The sequence below is a fragment of the Pyrus communis genome, chromosome 17 (assembly GCF_963583255.1).
Source record: "Pyrus communis chromosome 17, drPyrComm1.1, whole genome shotgun sequence".
Lineage (NCBI taxonomy): Eukaryota > Viridiplantae > Streptophyta > Magnoliopsida > Rosales > Rosaceae > Pyrus > Pyrus communis.
Window position 1 is genome coordinate 312,546 of NC_084819.1, and position 23,120 is coordinate 335,665.

General features: G+C 36.5%; 2 protein-coding genes across 2 annotated transcripts; both read left to right on the forward strand.

Moving 5' to 3' along the window:
• Window positions 1–8,119: 8,119 nt before the first annotated feature.
• LOC137722298 (polyketide synthase 5) lies at window positions 8,120–10,643 on the forward strand. Its single transcript, XM_068461264.1, has 2 exons — window positions 8,120–8,375; window positions 9,242–10,643. Exons 1-2 carry the CDS (start codon window positions 8,198–8,200, stop codon window positions 10,231–10,233), a joined length of 1,170 nt encoding a protein of 389 aa, XP_068317365.1. The 5' UTR covers window positions 8,120–8,197; the 3' UTR covers window positions 10,234–10,643.
• Window positions 10,644–14,490: 3,847 nt separating this feature from the next.
• On the forward strand, window positions 14,491–22,401 carry LOC137722950 (uncharacterized). The gene is made up of 11 exons (XM_068462084.1): window positions 14,491–14,984; window positions 15,572–15,879; window positions 16,643–16,720; window positions 16,902–17,004; window positions 17,533–17,621; window positions 18,015–18,126; window positions 19,767–19,820; window positions 19,902–19,950; window positions 21,011–21,111; window positions 21,682–21,797; window positions 21,892–22,401. The coding sequence occupies exons 1-11, from the start codon at window positions 14,619–14,621 to the stop codon at window positions 22,235–22,237; spliced, it is 1,722 nt and encodes a 573-aa protein (XP_068318185.1). The 5' UTR covers window positions 14,491–14,618; the 3' UTR covers window positions 22,238–22,401.
• The last annotated feature ends 719 nt before the right edge of the window (window positions 22,402–23,120 follow it).

Sequence of the window (23,120 nt, forward strand, 5' to 3'; positions counted from 1 at the left end):
AGAGCCATGATAGCACTGAAATTATGAATAAAACGTCTATAGAAATAGACTAATTCATGCAGATTTTGTGGTAGTGACCAAGCTTTAATTGCTGCAACCTTGGATTCATCTACAAAAATCCCGTCTTTTGACACAACAAACCCAAGAAACTGAACCTTATCCATTATAAAGGAGCCCTTCTTTGTTGTTGCATAAAATTTTTCATTTCGGAGTACTGTTAAGACTTTTTTCAAATGTTAGAGATGCTTCTCAGGATTTTCGCTATAGATGAGAATGTCGTCGAAATAAACCACCAGGAACTTTCCAATGAACGGGCAGAACATCTTATTCATCGCCCTCATGAATGTACTCAACGCATTGGATAGGCCAAAAGGCATAATTAGCCACGCATACAATCCTTCACAGGTTTTGCACGCTGTATTCCACTCATCTCCCTCCCTAATGCGAATTTGGTAGTACCCACTCTTCAGATCCAGCTTACTAAAAATAGTAGTACTACTCAATTGATCTAGTAAGTTATCCAAATGAGGGATGGGAAAACGATAGCGTACCGTGATTTTATTAATGGCTCTACTATATGTACAGAGACGCCAAGTATAATCTGCCTTTGGTGCATTGAATGTTATGCAATGGTGGCAAACCCGCAAACAACTTCTCAGAAAAGACATCCTAAAACTCCTCAAGCAGCATTTGTACATGCATAGGAATTGCTGACATATAACTAGAACAATCCTTACCAACCAACGAATAAACAATTCCCATTTCTTATGCCTCTTCTATGAACTTTGTCATGGTCAACAATGTAGTCGACCCTTTGTTTTGAGAGGGCTTTGGAACCTATTCTCTAGTAGGCAAAAGGGTGATTTTGATATCATTAAACATAAAGCTATAGGTGTTTTTCCATCCGTTGTGCATCACACATCTGTCAAATTCCCAAGGCCTTCCCAAAAGAATATGGCAAGCATCCATTGGCACAACATCGCACCACACTTTATCTTTATAGTTGGTGCCAATAGAGAAAGGTATAAGAGCTCGCTTTGAAACTATTACTTTATTAACCTTCTGCAGCCGAGAAAGCTTATATGGTCAAGGATGTTAATGTGTTTCGAGCCGCAACTTGTTCACTGCTTCTTCAAAAATAACATTTTCACAGCTTCCAAAATCAATCACCAACCTACAAACTTTCCCACCAATGGTACATGTCGACTGAAATATGTTATGTCGGAGCCATCCATCATCCTCTTTAGTTTCCCGAGGTGTGAAGCATGTTCTTTGCACCACAAGTAACGAGACTTCATCCCCAATCACAAACTCCTCCATGGCAGCATCATCTTGAACATATTCATCAAAAACTGGAGCTTGGTCTAAATCATGATATTATGTGAATTTAGCACTTTCACCCTCTGTAAACAATCTTTTGCTAGTTTTTCCTCCCTTTGTGCAAACAGCCATTCGATGTCCATATTCCCCACAATTAAAACAACGACTACCACCTCGTTCAGGACCCACAGTCTGTGCTTTCCCTGGAGTTATATTTGAGTTTGTCCTCGTGTTGTGAACTTGGGGAGCTTGCAAACGACTAGGGGCTGAATTGCTCACACCACCCTGATTATTAGAACTGCTTGCAGCCCACGTGCCGCCAGTATTTTCCTTTCGACTCATCTGTTTTTCTATCTGCAAGGCTCTCTGATGCGCTTTAACCACAGAAAAAAGATCAAATAAATTCAAAGTATCTTGAAATGGAATGCGGAGGCCCACAATATACCGTGACACCATCTGCTCCTCTGTTTCAACAATATCTCTTCGAGCTATTAATTGATAGAACTCAGTAGTATATTCAGTTACCGTTCGATTTCCCTACCTCAAGTTTTGGGCCTGTTGGTAAACCAGCCTTGAGTAATTGGATGGTAGGAAAGTCATGCACATGTGCTTCTCCCAAGTTTCAATCTTGTTCTTTCCTTGTCATGATCTAGTCATCTTCAATTGTTGCCACCAGTTTGAAGCACGCCCTTGCAATCTAGTTGCTACAAGGGATACCCTCTTATTCTCAGAGACATCATCGAACTCCAATACCTTCTCCACATAATTGAGCCTCTTCAGGTTGAATGCTTCCGTAGAATTCAAGAATGTCAATTCTCAATCCTGACTCCCAACACCTAGTATCAAAACTCTCAAATGGTCTCATGACTTCCCTCTCATTTCCTTCACTGAAATGATTTGTGTTCTCATCATAGTCATCTTCTTCTTCCCGTTGTTGAGCAAGCAAAGTCTCCATTTGTTGCGTAAGCCGCTCAACTTGTTGTGTTAATTGCCCGATATCTTCTTTCTCGTACACATCATCATGGTTGGGCCCCCGTCCCAGACCTCTTCCACCACGACCCCTTCTTAGTGGCATGATGGAATCTGGCTCTGATGCCAACTGACGCAGCAGATAATATAAGGAAAAAGGAAACAATCTCTAAAATACAATAACCCCTAATTCTTGTTGATTCTCACACAAAGAATAGCCAAGAACAAAGGAAATCTATGCCTTGTTGATTCCTATGGAATGCCCAAGTTGATAGAAGGGAAAAGAAAAAAGCTCTTGCTTTTTCTTTCACATTCAAAAAACTGCCCAGTTCTCTAGGCTTACAAGCAAATATAAGATGAAAATACGGAACCCCAAAAGCCAAACCCATCATTAATTCTAATACAATGCATCAATATTTATTTAGATATAAATGCCTAGATGAATGCATCTTATCCCAGTGTATTTGCATCAAGAACCAATCACCTTTATGGGTTTTAATTAAATATTCTTTTTAAGTTTTTGGCCCAAAAAAAAAAAAAAACAAAAAAACTGTCAAAAAAAAAAAAAATTACAACTAGCTGACATCAGCTAGCCATTGAAATTCAAATTTTTTAACCGGGGCCGATTGGCCCTTTGGTCATTTTTTGTCCAATGGGGCCCACGAGCCTTTGGACTGGCCTTTAGTTGGAGATAATTTTAGGGCTATTTTTGACCTTTTGAACCCTTCGGTTGGAGATGGCCTGACAATCCACTTGAAAATCCATGTATAATTAGTCGGGCTCAAAATAAAATAAACACCAATCCAAAACCAAGCCTTGCATCATCATCATCCTCCTATTCGTGCTGCCCGTTGGCTCATCGTCTTCTACACAGGCACCAAATTTTGTGATTCCAATTTTTGATATGTCAATCTGAGTTTTGCACCTTTCGATTCCATCCCCAACAACTTCGACGAGCTCTCCACTTCTAGCGAGACCAGTCCTATTGTCACTGAGAATAGAACCCTGTTCAATAAGTGGACCGCATTAGCTGTCCGCTTTCAGGTTGGGCAGTAAGGGTCGGAGAAGGGCAATCACTCATTCTTAAAACCAGCATTCTTAAGACCAAAGAATATTTTTCCTTGTTCGCTAATAAATCGACTAATTAAACTCATGTTTCTATAATCAATTCGATCCCCCGATTGGATCGGAGGCAAACGCCTACGAAAAGATCGCTTAGATTTAGGGTCTGATCTGACAGACCCACTGCTCCTTGTCCAATCGCAGACCGTTCCTTCCGTCGATCTGACACAACACCAAAAGTCTGACTAATTTAGTCCGTACTATCCGGTGGCTATTTATCTTATCTGATTGAAATAGTCAATACAGTATGAGCTACCAAACGAGACCTAAGTGGTATTCCATTCATTTTAAACAGTAATAGTGATAAAGTAAAGCATTTTCTTTTAAACCCAATAGATTTATTTAACAAGCGCTTGTAATATGGTGGTATATGACTAGAAGTGGTTTATTTATTTTCTCTGATTTCTTATTCCTGATTCCCTCATCCCTTAACATATTGTTTTTCTCTTCCAAATTCTTGTATGGTTTATTTTTATCATTTCACATATTGTTATTACTGTTGTTGGTGTGTAAGTAATGACTGTTTGTTTATTTGTGATAATTGTTTAGGCCAAATCACAGATTTTGTGACTTTGCGACTTTGAATTGATTGTTTATGCCCGTTATTTCTTCCATCCCATAATAACCACTATATTTTGCCTGGTCCCTGCAATGCTTTCAATCTGAGCTTAATTACTTAAGGAGGAACCCTAATTTGGGTTCATGCCAAACTGTTCTTTATATAGGTTATGAAAGTTCAAGTCCAAGTGTAATCCAATTTGCCTAATTTGGGTTCATTCCTTATGACATTAACTTCCTAATTGTTTTACTAGCCTTAGCTTCGATTTCATGTGAATTGCCTTGCCTGTCATAATAACCAGCTATACTTAACCAATTTAGTTTCTATTGTGGGAAGAACTATCAATGCCCTGTTCCATTAAGGCCTAGGAATTTATTGACAAGAAGACAAGCATTGGCTCGGTCAATTGAACTACAGAGAATGGTGTTTGTTACTCTTCAAAACTGTTTGGCAATTATTTCATTTCTAATATATTTCTCATCTTTCCCAGGCATTGAAGCATCATATCTCAAACTTGCTGGAAAGAGTTGAGTTATTGAAGTCCAAACTAGTATGATATCCACTGATACATTCTTTTGGTGTTATAAAACCCTTTAAAATCCTACGTAATTCATAAAAGAAGTTCATACAAATCCATAGAAATCTATTACAGAAATCCATATAAATCTGCCAAAATCTATACAGAATTATAAAATACATTAAAATCTTTTGAAATCTGTCACTTATAAAAAGTATTTTAAAATCCTCTAAAATCCAAATTGACTACACCTCCCTTACAACGAAAGCACTTTTAACATCGTCTATAGAAGTTAAAAGTGTATTTGGGTCATAAAATTATTATTTTATACTCATAAAGGACTTTTTTTTTTCGGTGCTTCTAACAAAATGTTTATGTTTATGGTTAACAGTAGATTCTACAAACGCTATCAACCTTAAGAGCTCGTTTGTGATTGCTTTTATAGGAAGAATTTATGCTTAGAGTTATTCTACTGGAAATGTATTCATTAGAAACGCGTTGAATTTTTATTAAAAATTCAAGTATTTTCTAAAAATCCACTTTGAAAGTGCTTTCTGAAGAAGTCTTGCATGCGCAAATGTAGAAAACACTTCGATGACTTGAAAGTACATTTAACTTTTTTATGTCAATCCCAACCAACAACATATTTAGTTGTCCTAAATTAATTTTGGCCCTTTCAAAAGTAGTATAGAAACATCCAATAAACTTTATTATTAAAAATAAATTATACAAGCAGTGTCTCAAATAAGGGTTTACAGTTCTATACCATCAATAAGTGGTCTGCCTTTTTGATGAGATAATAGTTGTTTGTTTGTACTTTGTAGAGACTGCTATACAAGTATGAGTTTTGAAAATTATACATGTTTTATAGCGAGAGATTACTATTTTATGATAAACAACGGTTTTACAAAACTTTATTTTCAACCCACTCACATTTTCTCTTTTTTTTTTCTTTTTTTTTTTGGGCGAACAAGATAATATATTATCCGGGCAAAGATGCCAAAGAAACAAAGAAGCCTACCCCGAGGCAAATAAGCCAATATCAGCAACTAGAGAGAAGTAGTACAAGGAGGTACAAACGACACCGCATCTAATGCTAAAAGTGTCACTCCTCATACTACCAAGAAGAGATTAAGGGGGACAAGGAAGACCATCATTATTCATTACACAGAACATGCACAAGGTAGCATGGGGGTCTATTGACCCAACTATTATCACATATTTCCCTACTTTGTCGCGAGGCCAAAAGATTCGAAGCCATATTAGCCGATCTTGGAACCCAAGACCAACGGCAGTCATGAAAAGCCTCCCCCAGTCCTTTGCTCCGCTGTAGAATTGGGAACATTTCCCAACTGCCCATCGTAGCCAAATCTCGAAGACAGGAAATAGATTCCAGAGAGTCAAATTTCACGATGACATAATTCCATCCCATATTAGTTCCTAACTTACAACCATGTAGCACAGCCAATGCTTCCGCCACAGCCGCAGTAGAAGCCGTCACCTTATATCTGCCCGTTGCCACAAACCTGCCCACTTCATCCCGAGCCACCTTGCACCCCTCCAAGACCTAATAGCTAAGCTCTTGTGTAGATGAAAAATAACTGGCATTAGCTGACTAGCACTTAAAAAAATGTAGGAAGTTAATTTCCATTTTGTATAAATATCCATACTACTAGGATGAGAATATTCTTTACTTTATGCTGCACTGGTACTTATGTTTTGAAATTTGTATTGTGATAAGATTTCAACCTTGCTCACTAGCGCACTCTTATTTTAATTACGTAAAATTTTAAATTACTAGTTTTCCACATCATGATCATTTTATAACTTTGTTACCTTCCAGGTGTCATTCAATATGCCTTGATTAGGAGTGTATTAGTTTTTCGATAACGAAGGAGATATATTGTTATATCACTAAGTTGGAGTCATTTTTACATAAACTTTTTTGTTGTCAAAATGCAAGACTTTATTAAATTTGAATAAAAATGTTTACATCATACACCAAAATAATGAAAATCAAACTCAGGACCAACAAAATTCTACAAATGAGAGCCGCCATGCCTAGCTGCATATGAGGCCAGAAAGTGTGCTCCCCAATTGCTAGCTGTCACAATGGGAAAACAAAAACACAACGGATCTCATAGTTCTAGCTAAAGCCCAGATATCATAAACTTTTGGTTCAAATTTGTAGAATTATCAGATTGGTCAAAGACCCACTTTCAATAATACCAATATTATCCCTAACTTGATAATTACCACCTGCATTTATAACATAAACTTTCTGTTTGTCCTCAAGTAATGCGGTTTTTGCGATGGAATCCCAAAGCTACCCACACCACACCACACCTTCTTAATCTCTTTCTTAATTTATATATTTGGGTCTTTAGTCATCCACTTTTTGCGTCACTCGCCCTCCTCACCCCAAATTAGTCGGTCACACCCTTTGTCCAATACAAATCGTGATTGCAAATTCTGAGTTTACATGTATCACATCTGAGTTTACATGTAACTAACTTTCGGAGGAGTTGAAATTAGTCCATATCAGTCAGTCAATATCGTAGTGGTTGCACACTAATGTCCCAATATATATATATATATATGTTCTTTTTTTTTAGTACAACGATATATTTTACACTAAGAAGAGGAGGAGTTTGGTTAAATCACACAATGACCAACCTAATTTCGTATCGAATTCGTCATTCACGATATTCAAACCTATGACCTCTTACTTACAAGTAAAGAGAAATACCGTAATACTGAGTGACACTAATGTCCCAATTAACTAACCTATTCCTTTGCCACCATATTAGTTTTATATTAAATGCATATCAACATTTGACAGAAAAATTAAAATTTTTTTTTCTTTTTACGAAAGTCTAACATTACAACGAATTCGTAAGTTGATACATGACATTGCAATGTTTAAAATATGAGATATAAGATTGTCATGCAACCCAAAGTTGAGGTGATAAATTTTACTTTACCCCAAAAATAAAGAAAATTTGGCTACGTAGCTACTAAATTTGTTAGCTAAAATGATGAAACTTAAGAAGAAATATATTTTACATAAAGAAAGCCGAGATTCTATCATAAAACTAAGTAATATGAGAAGGAGCCAAATTACTTATGAGCCATATGCAAGGTCTCTCCTTTCCCCAACATGGAATTGATTCTCTCAACAATCCTCTCACGTATGATGAATTTTCAAGTTTAGCACATGAAAAACACAAATCAGATTATGTGGAGCATGTGTGGCCATTAGATTGGTATTCACACAAAGAACGACCTACTCTATACCATGAAGAAAGTTAAAATTTTATCATAAAATTAAGTGATAATATAAAAAGTAACTCAATTACTTATAACTACATGCAAAATCGATTTTCTGCAATGAATAATTGATTGGGCGAATGTTCAGTGGGCAACCATCCACGCCAAACTAAAAAAAATGCACGTGCCAGCCGGCGTGTGAAGCCTATTATCCTTTGTCTCCTTCTCTAGGTGGTTGTTGGTGCTCCCGCCGATGGTTGGCATGCATTGGTCAAACACGTGACCCTCATCTACCATCTTTCCCCTCTTTTCCTTATATAAATACAATCCACTTCAATCAACATTTTGTCACAGCCTCTCCTCTAACAACACCACCTATAGTTCTAGCTTTAGCTCTCTGTCGTATTTGATCTTTCTCGACGATCGGATATATAAAAAAAATGGTGACCGTCGAGGAAGTTCGCAAGGCTCAGAGGGCTGAGGGTCCGGCTACAATCTTAGCTATTGGGACTGCAACTCCTCCCAATTGTGTAGACCAGGCCACATACCCCGACTACTACTTTCGTATCACCAACAGCGAGCACAAGACTGAGCTCAAAGAAAAATTCCAACGCATGTGTATGTACTACTTAACTTCCTCTCCATATTTATTCCTTCTGTGAATTAATATATTTTGTTTAGTTTGCAATTTGTCCTTTTTTTTCGCTGATCGAGTGCTAAATTGCTACAAAATTGTTAGAATTGAGCCAATTCTAAATTGCTACAACACTCACTTGATATTCATCGAAGTGCTTGACAACTTCATTATGCATATCTGTGGGGTATGCTGATTTACCCTTTATATTTTTGGTGAATCGGTATAAGATTGATGGACATTTCATTTTATATTGTAAATTAATTAAAATCAATTTTCTTTTCGAGTAAGGTCAACCAAAAGAAGTTTCCTTAAAAGCAAGAAATTAATGTTGATTGACCCAAATTAATATTAAAAGTATTTCGTCATCTCAAACAAATTACCCCATCTCAAATGCTTTCTGTTTTTGGGAGTGAATTCCATGTAAAGACCAAACCACAACTATCATACAAATATCAAAACTACAACTCAGTAAATGTAAGAACCAAACTGACCTTTAAAAGCAACCAAGAAAAAGTTATACAAGACCTCAAAATAGTGCATCTTCTCTGTAGAGATTGAAGATGATGAATCCAACAATCGTCTGTAGCAAACCTTCTCCTCGTTGACAAAACCTTAATGCTCAAATTAACAATAGCGCATATTTTGCAAAACCAGAGGCCTACAATATATAGCCTACTATATATACCCGTTCAATCCACTTGCCAGTGGATATGACATTTTTGTTCAACTGCATTACGAGTTCACTCTTTCCCTTTCCCTCAATGTAGCTTAGATTAGTAGTATCACTTATACTAAAAACAAATTGTGTGGTAATTAACTTTTCTTGTGACGTTTATGTAATTTTCAGGTGACAAATCTATGATCAAGAAGCGTTACATGTACTTGACTGAAGAAATTCTGAAAGAAAACCCGACTGTGTGCGAGTACATGGCTCCCTCACTCGATGCTCGGCAGGACATGGTTGTTGTTGAAGTCCCAAGGCTTGGCAAAGAAGCGGCCACCAAGGCAATTAAGGAATGGGGACAGCCCAAGTCCAAAATCACCCACTTGGTCTTTTGCACCACCAGCGGTGTTGACATGCCCGGTGCCGACTACCAGCTCACCAAGCTATTGGGCCTCCGCCCCTCCGTCAAGCGCCTCATGATGTACCAACAAGGCTGTTTTGCTGGAGGCACGGTCCTCCGTTTGGCCAAAGACTTGGCCGAAAACAACAAGGGTGCACGTGTTCTTGTTGTGTGCTCTGAGATCACCGCGGTCACCTTCCGGGGGCCTAGTGACACCCACCTTGATAGTCTTGTAGGCCAAGCTTTGTTTGGCGACGGTGCAGCTGCCGTCATCATTGGTGCGGATCCATTGCCCGAAGTTGAGAAGCCCTTATTTGAGCTGGTGTCTGCGGCCCAAACTATCCTCCCCGACAGTGATGGGGCTATTGACGGGCATCTTCGTGAAGTGGGGCTTACATTTCACCTTCTCAAGGATGTTCCCGGGCTTATTTCGAAGAACATCGAAAAGAGCCTTAACGAGGCCTTCAAGCCAATAGGCATCTCGGACTGGAACTCGCTCTTTTGGATTGCACACCCAGGTGGCCCTGCTATTCTGGACCAAGTAGAGTCCAAGTTGGCACTTAAGCCGGAGAAACTAGAAGCAACAAGGCAAGTGCTGTCTGATTACGGCAACATGTCGAGTGCGTGTGTCTTGTTTATTTTGGACGAGGTGAGGAGGAAGTCTGCTGAGAAAGGACTCAGAACAACTGGGGAAGGACTGGAGTGGGGCGTGCTCTTCGGATTTGGGCCTGGCCTCACTGTCGAGACCGTTGTGCTTCACAGTGTGGCTGCTTGAAGACATGAAAATCAGCGTTGATTTATCTATCTGCTTCTACTTCGTATGTATTGTTTTCACTTTTTTCTGGTTGGCTTTTCAGATTTTTTTTTTTTTTTTTTTTTTTGTTTGTTTGAAAAGTGTGTGGGCGTTATGTGGTTAACTTGGTGCAAGGAAGGACCCTTACTTTCATGTTGTTAACTGCAATATTGATGAAAAAAGGGCCCTGATTGAGCTGCATCTCCATTTCAAACATTGTTGTAGAGCCCTGCCCCTGATTTAGATCGGGAAGTCTCCATTTCAAACCAAACTTGTTGCTGCTGTATCATTTGAACTTTCATTATCAACTTGTGAGTGTGCGTAACTTTTTTATACCCCAACCCAATAAACATGTTTCTACAGCTTGTGCAATGACCTCACCACGATGTGGAGTGAGAAACCACCCGAAAATTGATGATTCTTTTTTGTAACACCCAATCTTTGTCAATGAAATGTGCAGTAAGACACATACATCCAAGATTCTGAACAGACTTCCACAAGTCAGTTGTGAGACTTACTTGAGAATTTGAAGATCCAAACATCTCCTACAGTTTTTTTCTTTCCTCTGCATACAATTGAACACAATCTTTTGTAGTTGTAGTACATGACAACAATTTAAATCTTGGTTGTGCAGCATTCATAAATATTTTGAAACCTTCCTTCTCCGCAAAGCTAAATGGTAATTCATCAACAATAATCATTCTAGTAAAGAGTTTTAGGCAATGCTCTTGGTCAAATTTCCAATTAGAAAGAGACTTTGCTGCTGTAAAAACAAGAGTTGTTGTTTCTTGTCCCCGTTATAAGGGTACTTCTTACACTTCTTTGTATGCCCTTTTAAGTGTAGTGGTTCCATTGGTGCTAGAACATGCAAATGTTTTCTTACAATAGGTGCATTGTGCCTCACCAGACCTACTTCCATCCGCATTTAGAAATCTTTCATAATGTGCCCAAACTTTAAGACTTGGATTCATACTCTTTTGTGTTTAGATGGTACCTGAGGTTTAATTGTAACATTTTGAGGCTCTACAAGAGTAGCTAGCAGAGGCTCTCTTGGAGTAGTTGTCTGATTATGTTCTACCATATATAACAATCAAATAGACCTGAATAATTAACACATGAAACAAAATATTAACATATGACAACAAAAATAGCTGATAGGAAGTAACATAAACATATAAGACAGAAAGATGTCAAAATTTTAATCAAGTTTGTATAAGGGAAGTGTTATTGGCACTCCAAAAATCTTATTTTACACTCCTCACAATTGTATTTTTCTTTCTAAATATAGAAAATTTGGAGTGTAGAATGAGAATTTTTGGATGTCAATAACAATTCCCTTGTATATCATACATGAGGAACTAAGTAATTGAGATTTTATCAAATATGCATGGATGATTACCTAGAATTTTTTTTAATTCTTTCTTCACTTTCAGCGATATGATTCGAAAGAGCAAACTTTTAGTGTATATTATACTATATTATGTAATATATATGTATATTATATAGATGATTAAACCAATAGGTCCACTGATCAAGGAGAAAAGGCTTACTGTTTTGTTTAGGCAGAATGAAAGAGGTAGACTGAATTGCTGAGCAATTGCTTCTAGACGCAAAGAATTTAGGGTTTGGAGACTAACAATTTAATAAATAGCTTTAGCGTTTAGAGACTGCAAGTATGGGCTGACTAATCAAAATCTTTTATTTCTTTATTCCTTTATTTATTTATTTTTTTATGATGAAAAGAAAAGATTTTTTTTCAGGTTGGACCCAAAATCCTTTACGACTCAATTAAGAAATCAATTAGGGAAGAAGATGATGCAACGGATTGGATTATGGATTTAAGGGGTAATTTATTTAAAAATATATATATTAGAAAGGATGTGGGTTTTTGGATTTGGCTCACTTGAGTGTAATATGAGTATTAATTGATATGGGTCACAGTCGGGTTTGGTTAATCAGGTTGGGTTGGGGATGGACGGGCAAATAATCAATTCAACTCAACTCAATCAATGAACGGGTTGAAATTGGGTTGGCTTCGGACGGGTTATAACTAAAAAGAAACCCACTTATTCGGGTTTAAAGTCAAGTTAGACATGGGCGGGTTCGGATTGGGCCAACCCAAGTTGCACCCCTACTGGCCATACACATTTTAAGTTGTAATGACTATTAACTGTCACCTAATAGAAATTTAGTCAGAGGAAGGCTGAAATGCCGCTGTGAGTCTTCCCGGCCTCCAGAAGGGGTAGATAACTGTGGCTTTTCACCAATTGTCATTTTTTTATTAAAAAAAAAAAAAAATTGAAATTTAGTCATAATTGATTTGATGAAATAGTATGCTTATGTGAGATTTGGAACTAAGTCGTTTGCTAGAATGACATTTTAGCTAATTAAAATTTAGTCCTAATTGGTTTGATGAAACTTTATGCCTATATGAGATTGGAAGTAATAAATTGTATGCTAGCATAAGATTTTAGTTAACTGCAACTTAGTCCTAATTGATTTGATGAATTTCTTTCGAAAACTTATCTTTTCTATGTTGGAATTTTTTTTATTGATATGTTGGAATAGGCTTAACTCCATTAAACCAAATCAAACTGTTCAATGTTGGTTAATTTTGTATGTTGTTCGTGTGAAACCGAATCAAACTGAACAATGTCCACCCCTATGAATCAAATATCAACCATTACCTAAGTCAAATAATGAGCTACTCATAATCATTTGGTATTAAACTTGCTATTAATAATTCGATCAGATCTAGAGGATCATGTCTAGTAGTGCATATTTGATTCGGTTACACATCGTTATTACACTTTTGACCCTTAAAAGACAAGTTTCAACATAAATCGTTGGGTCCATCGAACGGCCCTTAAAGGAACCAGGCAAAATACATCCTTCATCGTTGGGTTGATGACAACTAGGGTGTTTTTGGAAGGATCAAATCAGAAACAACGTTTTTAATTTTCGTTCCAAAATTTCAGAATTAGATTAGATCACAATTTTTAAGTTCAGATTTTTTGGCATATTCCGAAATTTCAGAAGTAATCTTGGAATTTTTGGAATATAATTCGGAAATTCATATATTTTATATTTTTTTAACATTCTTTAACTTTTTCGTACATACAATTTATTGTTATTTCTTAATATTTGGTATATGCTTTTGCTAAAATAAAAAAAAAACTTTATGATTATGTATAAAAATTTATATAATGGTAGACTAGGATGCTTATCCTTTTTAATATGTAAATATACGTTTAATATAAAAATAATGAACAAAATGTATCCAAAACTAATAATAAAGTGCAAAAAAAGATTCGAAAAATATAATTGGAGTAAATAACTATAAAGTCAGAATATTTCTATAGTTTGTTATCGGAATAAGTTCGGAAAAATTCAAATATATTTTGATGGGATATTCTGAATTTTTGGAATCCCTAAATAAGTTTGAATATTAATTAGAAAATTTCCAATTATTCCAGCCATGAAATTATACGATTGTCCAGTTATTTTGGGTTTGGTTCTATGTTGTTGCTTGTAAATTTTGAGTACATTGATATTTGGCTGCTAATTCGTCATCAACAAAATTCAAACCTAAAACTTCTTGCTTTTAAGTGAAGAGGAATACTATCTTTTAAGATTTGTGTAAAAGCTAGCTTATGCTCGTTAGATGGTCTTTTGGACTGTTTTATTCAAATCTATTAGTAAATACTAAATATAGTGGTGGTGGGGAAGCAACAATTAGAGTTTGGTACGCACTTATCAAATGTGAATAAAAAGAACTCGTAATTTACAACTGTATTTTGATTTGAGAGAAGCCAATTGACTTAAATTTGACAGAACAATAACTATTAATCTTCTTAACTAATTATTTAACAAGCATTGCTTCGCTGCTGAAGTTTCAGCAAGAATTCTAGCTTACATCCAATTTCGGATGAATACATGTCTAAATTTTTAATCATTTTAATAAAAAATTTGAACACGTGTTTATCCAGAATTTGATGTAAGCAGGAGTTACTGAAGCATTCAGCAGCCAAATATTTTCCTTATTTAACTCGGTAATGCCATCACTCTTGCTCAAATAAATCAATTTCCCCAACTTTTGCTATTATTTACAAGACGGACGGGAAAAGGGTGTACTGAGAATCAAAGGAAGCCGTTGGATTCATCTAACGGCCCTTAAAGGACCCAGGAAAAATACATCGTTCATCATCAGTTTCTGTCCGTCCCCTTCGACAGTTCGACTTGAGGAGAAAAGCTGATTCGCTTCAGTTGGCGCTCCCCAGCCCCCGGGATTCCCAATCGATTGTTGCTTCTGCACTTCTGATCGCAAACCCCTAATTCCTAATCCCTAATCCCTAATCCAAATCAGAATGGGAAGCAAAAGCAAAAGCAAGAGAAGGAAGCAATTGGAGGACTCAACCGACGATGACTCATATTCATCGCCTTCCTCAAGCTCCGAGGAATCCGAGCGCTCTTCGAAAAGGCACCGTCGCAGAAAAGACGACGGTGGTTCGAGAAGAGAGAAGGAACGGAGAGAGAAACGGAGAAGCAAGCGAGAGACGAAGAGAAGGAAATCAAAGAAGAAGAAGAGGGCTTATGGGGTTGATGACGGCGATGAGTCCGGTTCTGGGAGGAGTGCTGACGATTCAGAGCCAGGCCGGAGTCGGCTCGATCCGCAACCCGTTTTACGAGAATTGTTCATCGAATTTCCCAATGTTGGGAATGATTTGAAACAGGTACATTTACACCACCAAGTAATTTTGTTCAGAATCAGAATTGATGGATTAGAATTCATGTATCAAATGAAACTCTCAAGATTTGATTAATTAGAGTCAACCCCAATCTTTCCCCGCCATGAAACTGATGATAATTTCATTTACTTTTTGTTGTTGTTTAGCTATGGGATTAAGTTTGAATATTAACTAGAAAATTTCCTATCTTTTCCAGCCATGACATTCTGCTGATTGTCGGTTATTTTCGGTTCGGTTCTTTGGTGTTGCTTGTTAACTGATTTTTCGGTTTTGTGTAAAAACATGCTTATGTTTGTTAGATGGTCGTTTGGACAATTTTATTCAAATCTGTTAGTAAATAACTAAATATAGTGTACAATGATTCTTCTCGTAAACAGTGGTACAGTGGGCAAGCACTTGGCATATGAACACTACTTCTATTTAGTTGTTTCGTACTAACTGATTCATTATATGGTTGTTTATGTTCTACTTTATAGTCGACTTTGCAATGTGAGCACTAGTAAGGTTCTTTATTTTTTTCCACCTCTTGTTTGTAGTGATGAAATGTTACTGATTACATTTATTTGATATAGCTTTTAGAAATGATTGATTGTGGGCAAGCAGTTGACATCAAGGGAATATCTGAAAGATCTTTGATTAAGCATCTGAAGAAGTTGTTCTGTTCATTAGAACTCAAAGAAAATAATGGGGTCTTTTTGTTGCCTTCAAATGTTCGTCCCACGTTGGAGGTTGTTGGGCTTATGATTCAAAAGTCTTTAGAACCTAAAACTGGACAGAATGAGGTGCATCCAGAACAACCAGATGAGGAATACAAACAAGTGGTTGATGAAAATAAAATGGTACGATGCATGGATGATGTTGATACTGGTCCTAAAAGAAGGTAGTAACTCCGTTTTCACTCTTTATAGGTCTGTCATTGCTTGTTATTTTGATTTAAAAAATCACAAGTGCGAGTTAATGTTTTAGTCCAGTTAACGAGAATCAACCAACTTGTATTAGTTTTTAAATTTTCATAGCCTATTTTTGTGCACTGCTTTATCAACATGTTCCATAGAAAGAAAACCCATTCCGGTAATTTGTTTCCCTTTGCGAATAGCACTTTATTTGATTGAGGTGCGCTATGTAATAGCCAATAATGAAAGGTAAGAATCTATATGCCTAATTACATGTTATTGGGACGAAGGCGAGGATGATAATGGTGACAACAATGATGAAGAGTGCAGAACTTGAGCTGTAAGCCAAGTTGAACCTCAGAAGTCAAAAGACTCTCTTCTTTTATAAACATGTGTATATCTAAATGTCAGAATTATCAAAAGGCAAAACAGTCCAGGATAATTCACTAAATTGGGTGTAAGAAACTTTGCTTAGGTTGTGGGCTACTATGATATGCTAGAGGATCTCTTTTCTTATTGGGAATGTGTAATTTTTCGTGAGAAACAGCCCCATAATTTGGGTTCTTCTTGAAAGTAATATGTTGGTAAAAGTTTTTAATGTAACCATACTTCTATCTTTAGTTTTACATATTGCATCAGGTACTGATGGGCTTGATATATGTTGATCGAATATCTAATGACACTTATGTATTGCTTAAGAAAGAACCTTGATTTGTTATTTTTTGGTTGATTGCTTGCATTACATTTTAGGACAATTGGCCCTGCAATGCCATCAGCTGAGTTACTTGCAGCAGCAGCCAAATTGACGGAGGCACAGGCTGAGCTCAGGTATTTTATTTGGCAGACTATTCAGCTGGCAAATTATTTTGAAACAACTTTGCAATTACTCTAGTCTTGTTTATTTTGAATTACAGTTATAATTTGGGTTACCTGTTGACGTGGTGGTGGATTATAGTATTTTCTCATTGTGACTGCTTGAAATGTTGTGGTTTTTATTACATATGTACAGACAAGCTGAGTTGGAAGAAGATTCTGAATATTTTATAGGACCTCCACCACCTGCCGTGGTTGCTGAAACTGAATCAGCTAATGAAGCTGAGCGGTTTGAAGAGGTATGGTCGTCTTACCTCGCTGACACTTTAACAAAATTAATAAGGAAATTGTATATTATAGCCTTAAGTTGAGTGAGAGTTCATGTTAAATCATTACATTCATCTCCGCGTAGCCTTCAGTATTGCCCTTCATTTTTTCATGTGCTTTTACACACAAGTGTACATGTATAGGCACATGAAATGAAACTGACAGATTTATATTATGCATGGGAAGAGTTTTGATCTTTAAACAAGTAGTTAAAGAGTCGTTGTGAGGGTTACGAAATGGACTCGAGTGAATATGCACCATAACCATATTTCAAAAGGAAATCTCAGAATTTTCCCTTAGATTCTAGATTACATTGTGCTTTAAGGTTTTGGACGAGAATTTGTATTTAAAATCATGTCTCAAAGGGTGTTTGCTTTAAAATCAGTCCATGTGAGTCTTTGGACTTTTAGAAGCATTTATTTGTAGTCTTTATAATGTATCTTTTTCCTTTTTCTGTTCTTATATTATGTGAACTCATCAACTAACATGTAACCAATTAGGTCACAAGGATCATGGATGCTGAGGATGATAGTCTATATGATATTTTAGGAGCAAACAACAATATGTCTGCTGAGAATATTAAGAAAAGGTATAACAGCTCGTATTTGTCTCCGATGTTGTTGATGTAATAACAATTCGATGTGCTTGGTGAAACCTATTTTTTATTTGAACTGATCTCTGTTCTTAAAAATATATCTGTAACTGAATCTACATTTGGTATTTGATATGCTCTCAGTATCATCCAGCTTCTTATAATGAAAATGTGGAAATAGTTTGAATAAACTTTTTAACAAGTGTATATAAAAAAATTTGTCATCGTTTATGAAGGCTGGTCGTATAGGGTTCTTCACATCTTTATAGGGTTATGCTTATTGTGTTAATCTTACCTGTTTTACATGGTTGTGAACTTCTGAGCTTATGCAATTTGTTATGTTGCCTTTGGTTCTTATTTATTAATAAACTATTTCATCCTGACCTTCAGGTACTGGAAGATGTCTCTTTTGGTGCATCCTGATAAATGCTCACATCCTCAAGCTCACCAAGCATTTGTTAAGTTGAATAAAGCTTTTAAGGAACTACAAGATCCAGATAAGGTGAGTTTTTCTAACTGACATTATAGGGAGGAGGTATATCTATGTTTTGGATGATCACTGTGACTGATTAGTTCATTGGTTTGAATCTACAAGTTTTGTTTCAGTTCCTTTTCTTAATTTCTGTATTTCTTCTGTATGGTAGAATGTCAAGAAAGGTGTGGCCTGGATTCAGGCGGATAAAGTTTCTCTTCTTCAATTCACTTTTTCCCTTTTAGAACATATTTCTGCAAATTCGACTAAAAAACTACATTTACCTATTAAAAGACAAACAAAAGGATTCAAAGGGACAGATCGATGATGGCTTTGCTAATATTTTTGAACTCAGACAATATTGGCCTCACTCAAGATACTGCTCAATCAGACAAAAGAAAAAAGAAAACTTGAATAATTCTCAATCCAATTAGTTGTCCCTGTTTTAGTTAGCTTTTTTCTCCCATTGAATAATAATAAATATCTAAAACATTTGTACCCTAAACAATCAATCCAGTTGCACACTTGTCACCTTTTGAGGTTACATTCTTACTATCATTCCTTTAGCTAGATACTAAAGAAACTTTGTCTGGGGCATGTATTAAAAAGAGACTCTACTATGTTTGAAACAATTTAGAGGTATTACAGGTTTTCATCAATGCCAAGGTGGAAGATAACTGTGGAAGATTTTATCACTTAACCAGTTAAATTATCGGGAGGAGTGCAACAATAGTTATTAGATTATTGCTTATGATCTCTTCATACATGATGGTACAGTAATATTAGTTTTTAAGGCTCCACTAACATATTGAAGTTACCTGGGAAGATGAATATAGAGGCCTATTAGACTAGGCTATTTTAAGTGGTTTATATGGCTCTATATTTGTTAAATGTTGAGTACAAGTCTTTCTTTGCTCAAATTGCCCATTTTTAGGGTCGGCAGCCTGAAGAGTCTCTCCAACAATTTGGAATGCAGAAATATTCTGCACAATTACATTGTTCTAGGAAGATGAAAAATTATCCAACCCTTAAGTGTTGCTGTCAATACTGGTTTAGCCATGATGTTGAAAGTAAATTATCATTTAGGAAACGCATTGTATTTGATTTGTGGAATGTGGAGGTAGGCTCCATTGTCTTTTCTTATAATGGCGGTGAAAACTCCCTTCCAGGCATACATGTAAATATTTGTATTATTCTTCCATTTTATTCATCATTCATTATGAGGTTTTATTCTAAACATTTTCTACAGCCAGAAATCAATTTGAATGAAATGTTGAAAATGATTTGGTCAAAAAACATTGTATATGATATGATATTGCAAGCAAGGCCTATTAGTTAGTATCTTGGTGAATAATTAGCTTATTTTCTATCATTCCTCTAAATCAGAGAGTTGTTTATACAAGTAGAAATCACATTAAGGGAAAAAAGGACTTGATCCACCTAATTATACAACTTACTCCTCTCACATAATCGAAACCTAATTACTGGTTTTAAATTATATGATCAATGCCTGATTGAGTTAAATGAGATCAATGCCTGATTGAGTTAAATGATCCTATTCTAGGAAGTTTGATGTGTGGTATGATTGATTTTTATTTGGCACTCTTTTAAACTTTTTTAATGTTGGCTTTTGGTGGTTTTTTTTGTCCCACATTGTCTGTTTGTTGTAGCGTAAAGTGCTGGATGACAAGATTAAACTCAAGGAGGAACATGAAAAATTTAAGGTATGAATTTTTGCGAGAGTATTGGATCTAGCTATAATCTGAAAAAGCACCTCTAACTTTGTATCTTTTGCTTCCCTCTAGGTTGAGTTGAAAGCTATGCGCGAGGCAGCACAATGGAGAAGGTTACAAGGTTAGCTAGTTTTTTTTTTCCCTCTGATATGGAGGTTTTCATCTGTATTTGTCGTCCAAATTCTCTTTTCATGAGCTTCCTTCCTCATTTCCACCCTCCCTTAGTGGGTTACTGCATAATACAAAAGGAGGATTGAAGTAATTGTTATGTTTTTCATGTTGGTAAAAGATAAATGTTATGTTTTTCATGTTGGAAAAAGATTTGTTACAGGGAAGCTTAGCTGAACGAGTAAATGAACTGTAGGCTAGATTCAGAGCACCATTTGATGTGTTCTTATCTTCTTATTCAAGAAAACCCAGTTGCCTATTTTAGTGAAAATTTCTTTTGATTTCCTGCTTGTGTGTGAAGCATGGGTTGACCTGGAGTGATTCCATGGCACCTCCAGTGTGATGCCAAAGGCTGGTGCGGTTCTGGATTTTTCTTAATCTGTTGGAGTGACTTCAATGCACCTTTGGTGCGATACCCAAGGCCGGAGCAAGCCCGGGCTTCTCTTCTTCTCTCCAGCTATTGTCCTCAATCACTCCATCTGATTTCGTGCGAGCCAGTAGAGTTAATATGGATAGAAATAGCCTTTTTGTGGAATTTGGACAAATTTAAGACTAGGAAACAAAATTTCCAGAGAGTTTTCTCCCAGGAAAACATCCTCCCAAAACATAATTATGTCCCCATTTCCAACAAGTTGATAACACCCAATAATGAAGCTTTACCTTGGGATATGCATCTTTCCATGGACTTCTACTTGAGTGTCTCAAGACTCCCTATGATTATTTTACATATTTATATATTTGGAGTGTAATAATTCATTCTACATGCCATATGTTTATCGTGGATATGCTAATACACAGAATTTACATGTCTAATTTATGGGTTAACCTTTCTTAAGTTCTATTGAAAGTTCTATTTTTTAGAAGTAAATTTTGATACTTCTTTTAATCTGGACTTTGGAGTACAAAAATATTACTGATACCGACATTTGTATCCTTTCATGAATCTTCTTCCCGTTCTTGGTTAAAACACTTGTTAAATTACACTTTGATCTAATTGAAGAAAGTTTTGGCAGGAATATCCATGGAGGGTGATGATGAACTCCTAGCAGACATGGATGTTAAAGTAGCACCGAAAAGAGATGAATGGATGACAACGCTGCCACCTGAAAAAAAGGTAAGTGCTTGTTCATTTTTGTTATCCTGTTGTATCAATTCCCTTTTCAATTGCAAAAGTTTCCGGAATTGAGTTCTCCTTGTGGATCGTGACTATGATATTTCCTGTATTCTCTCTTCTCTACATCAAAGCATATTCTAAACACTTAGCAATGATGAAAATACAGGGAAAAATTGTAGTCGCACTTTTCGTATGATTTATAATTTTAGTAAATTACAATAAAAGGTGAACTCCCTTATTTGGTTGGTTGCATGCGCCTTCCAACGCAAATCTGATACATAGGCATGTGTTAGATGATATTATTGGGACAATTTGGACATGGTCCAAGCACACCATGACATGAGATGGGTCATTTTGCAAATTGTCGGTAGCAAGGAGAGCATATAAAAAATGTACTGTATTGTATATGATAATACCCAAAGCGCTCGTTTTAAAATTACCCACCGTAGTTAAACACTTTCGCATATCTTATTATCTGTGGTCGAAGCCTAGAACTGCACCTGTGTTGTGTTGTACTTGTAACAAAGCTATTAATGCCTATTCTTTTTTTTTCTTTTCTTTTTTTGTCAGCATGGTGTTGTGAGCATGCAATCGACAAGATTCAACAAGAGCACAAAAGAAGGACGTGGTGATACTAGTTCATGGACTGATACCCCTTCAGACAGAGCCCAAAAAGCTAAGATGGGGTATGAACGCATGATTTGATTGCTTTGCACTTGCATAAAATAAATATTACATGTGTATCAACATTTCTTTTACACGATTATGTTACCATTGCAGTTACTTAGAAGCTTATAATCAGGCTGCAGCCCTTGCTTCGAATGAGGATGAAAAGAAAAGGCAGAGTTCAGATGCAGATTTGGTGGACAAATACAACAAAGCAAAACGATCAAAGTCACTGGTAGAAAAGCACAAAGAGGAGACTGCAAGCCGTTCGAAAAGAAAATCCAAGCAACAGTCACAACAGGCAGAGGAAGAATGGGTGGGGAAACATCCGTGGAAACCTTGGGATCGCGAGAAGGATTTGGCAGGTGGGAGGCAAAATGTAAAGTTGGATTCAGAAAACATGACTCAAGTTTTATCGTCTCGGTTTTCATCTGGCTCGTACGAGAGGAACTTCCTTTAGACATGAATGGATTAGTTGTATTGTTGTATAATCAAGCAACGCATTGATGATGGGATAACAAATATGCACTCAGATATTATCTAGTCGTGTGCGTTGCTTTACATTTTACATTAAGTGAAGTTGGAGGGTCGCGAGAATTGGTTACCCAAGTTCTTGGCCGAATACTTTTGACTTGTCCAAACATACCAATTCTCCTCCCACTTCTCTCGATTGTTGGAGGCATTTGCGAAGTGCTTGTTGCATTTTCTGGCTGGAGGATATCTGGTTAATAGTAATGGCCAAAATCTGCTTCAAGTGGCTGCATAAAACATATTCAGAAGAAAGGAGGACTATGTAAGCAATAAGGGCATCCAGAGCAAGGGACACTCGAGTCATTCAACTAACAGACTTCAAACTTTAAAGCCCTCTGCCTTTACTTGTTTCAGCTCTTTACCTTACTTGAAGCTCACCTGAAACAAGAACCCTAGAACTTTTAGGATCCTTTCCTTTAGCCTCTTAGACATTTAGAATTTGCTTTGCTACCATCACTCTCGTAGTATCGATTTACCAGCTTTTTGACAGCTTTTAGTTCAACCCGATGGTCTTAGATCCAACCCGGACCAGAGTTTTGTTCGTTGTTCTAGCTTTATTTACGTATTTACATTATTTCTTACTTATCGTCTTTATATTCAATGATATTTTGAAACTGATGGCTAATATGATTTTACATTAAATGAAGTTGGAGTACATTAGGTGAAGTTGTAGGATTGACAAGCTGACAGCGAAGGCTTCCTACCAAGTAATTGTAATATCTAAGTTAATATTTTTTTAGTATTATGGTCTAATAGTATTTTTCTTCATTTGTTAGTGGGAACTCTTAGGTTCGATTTTCATCAAAGACAAA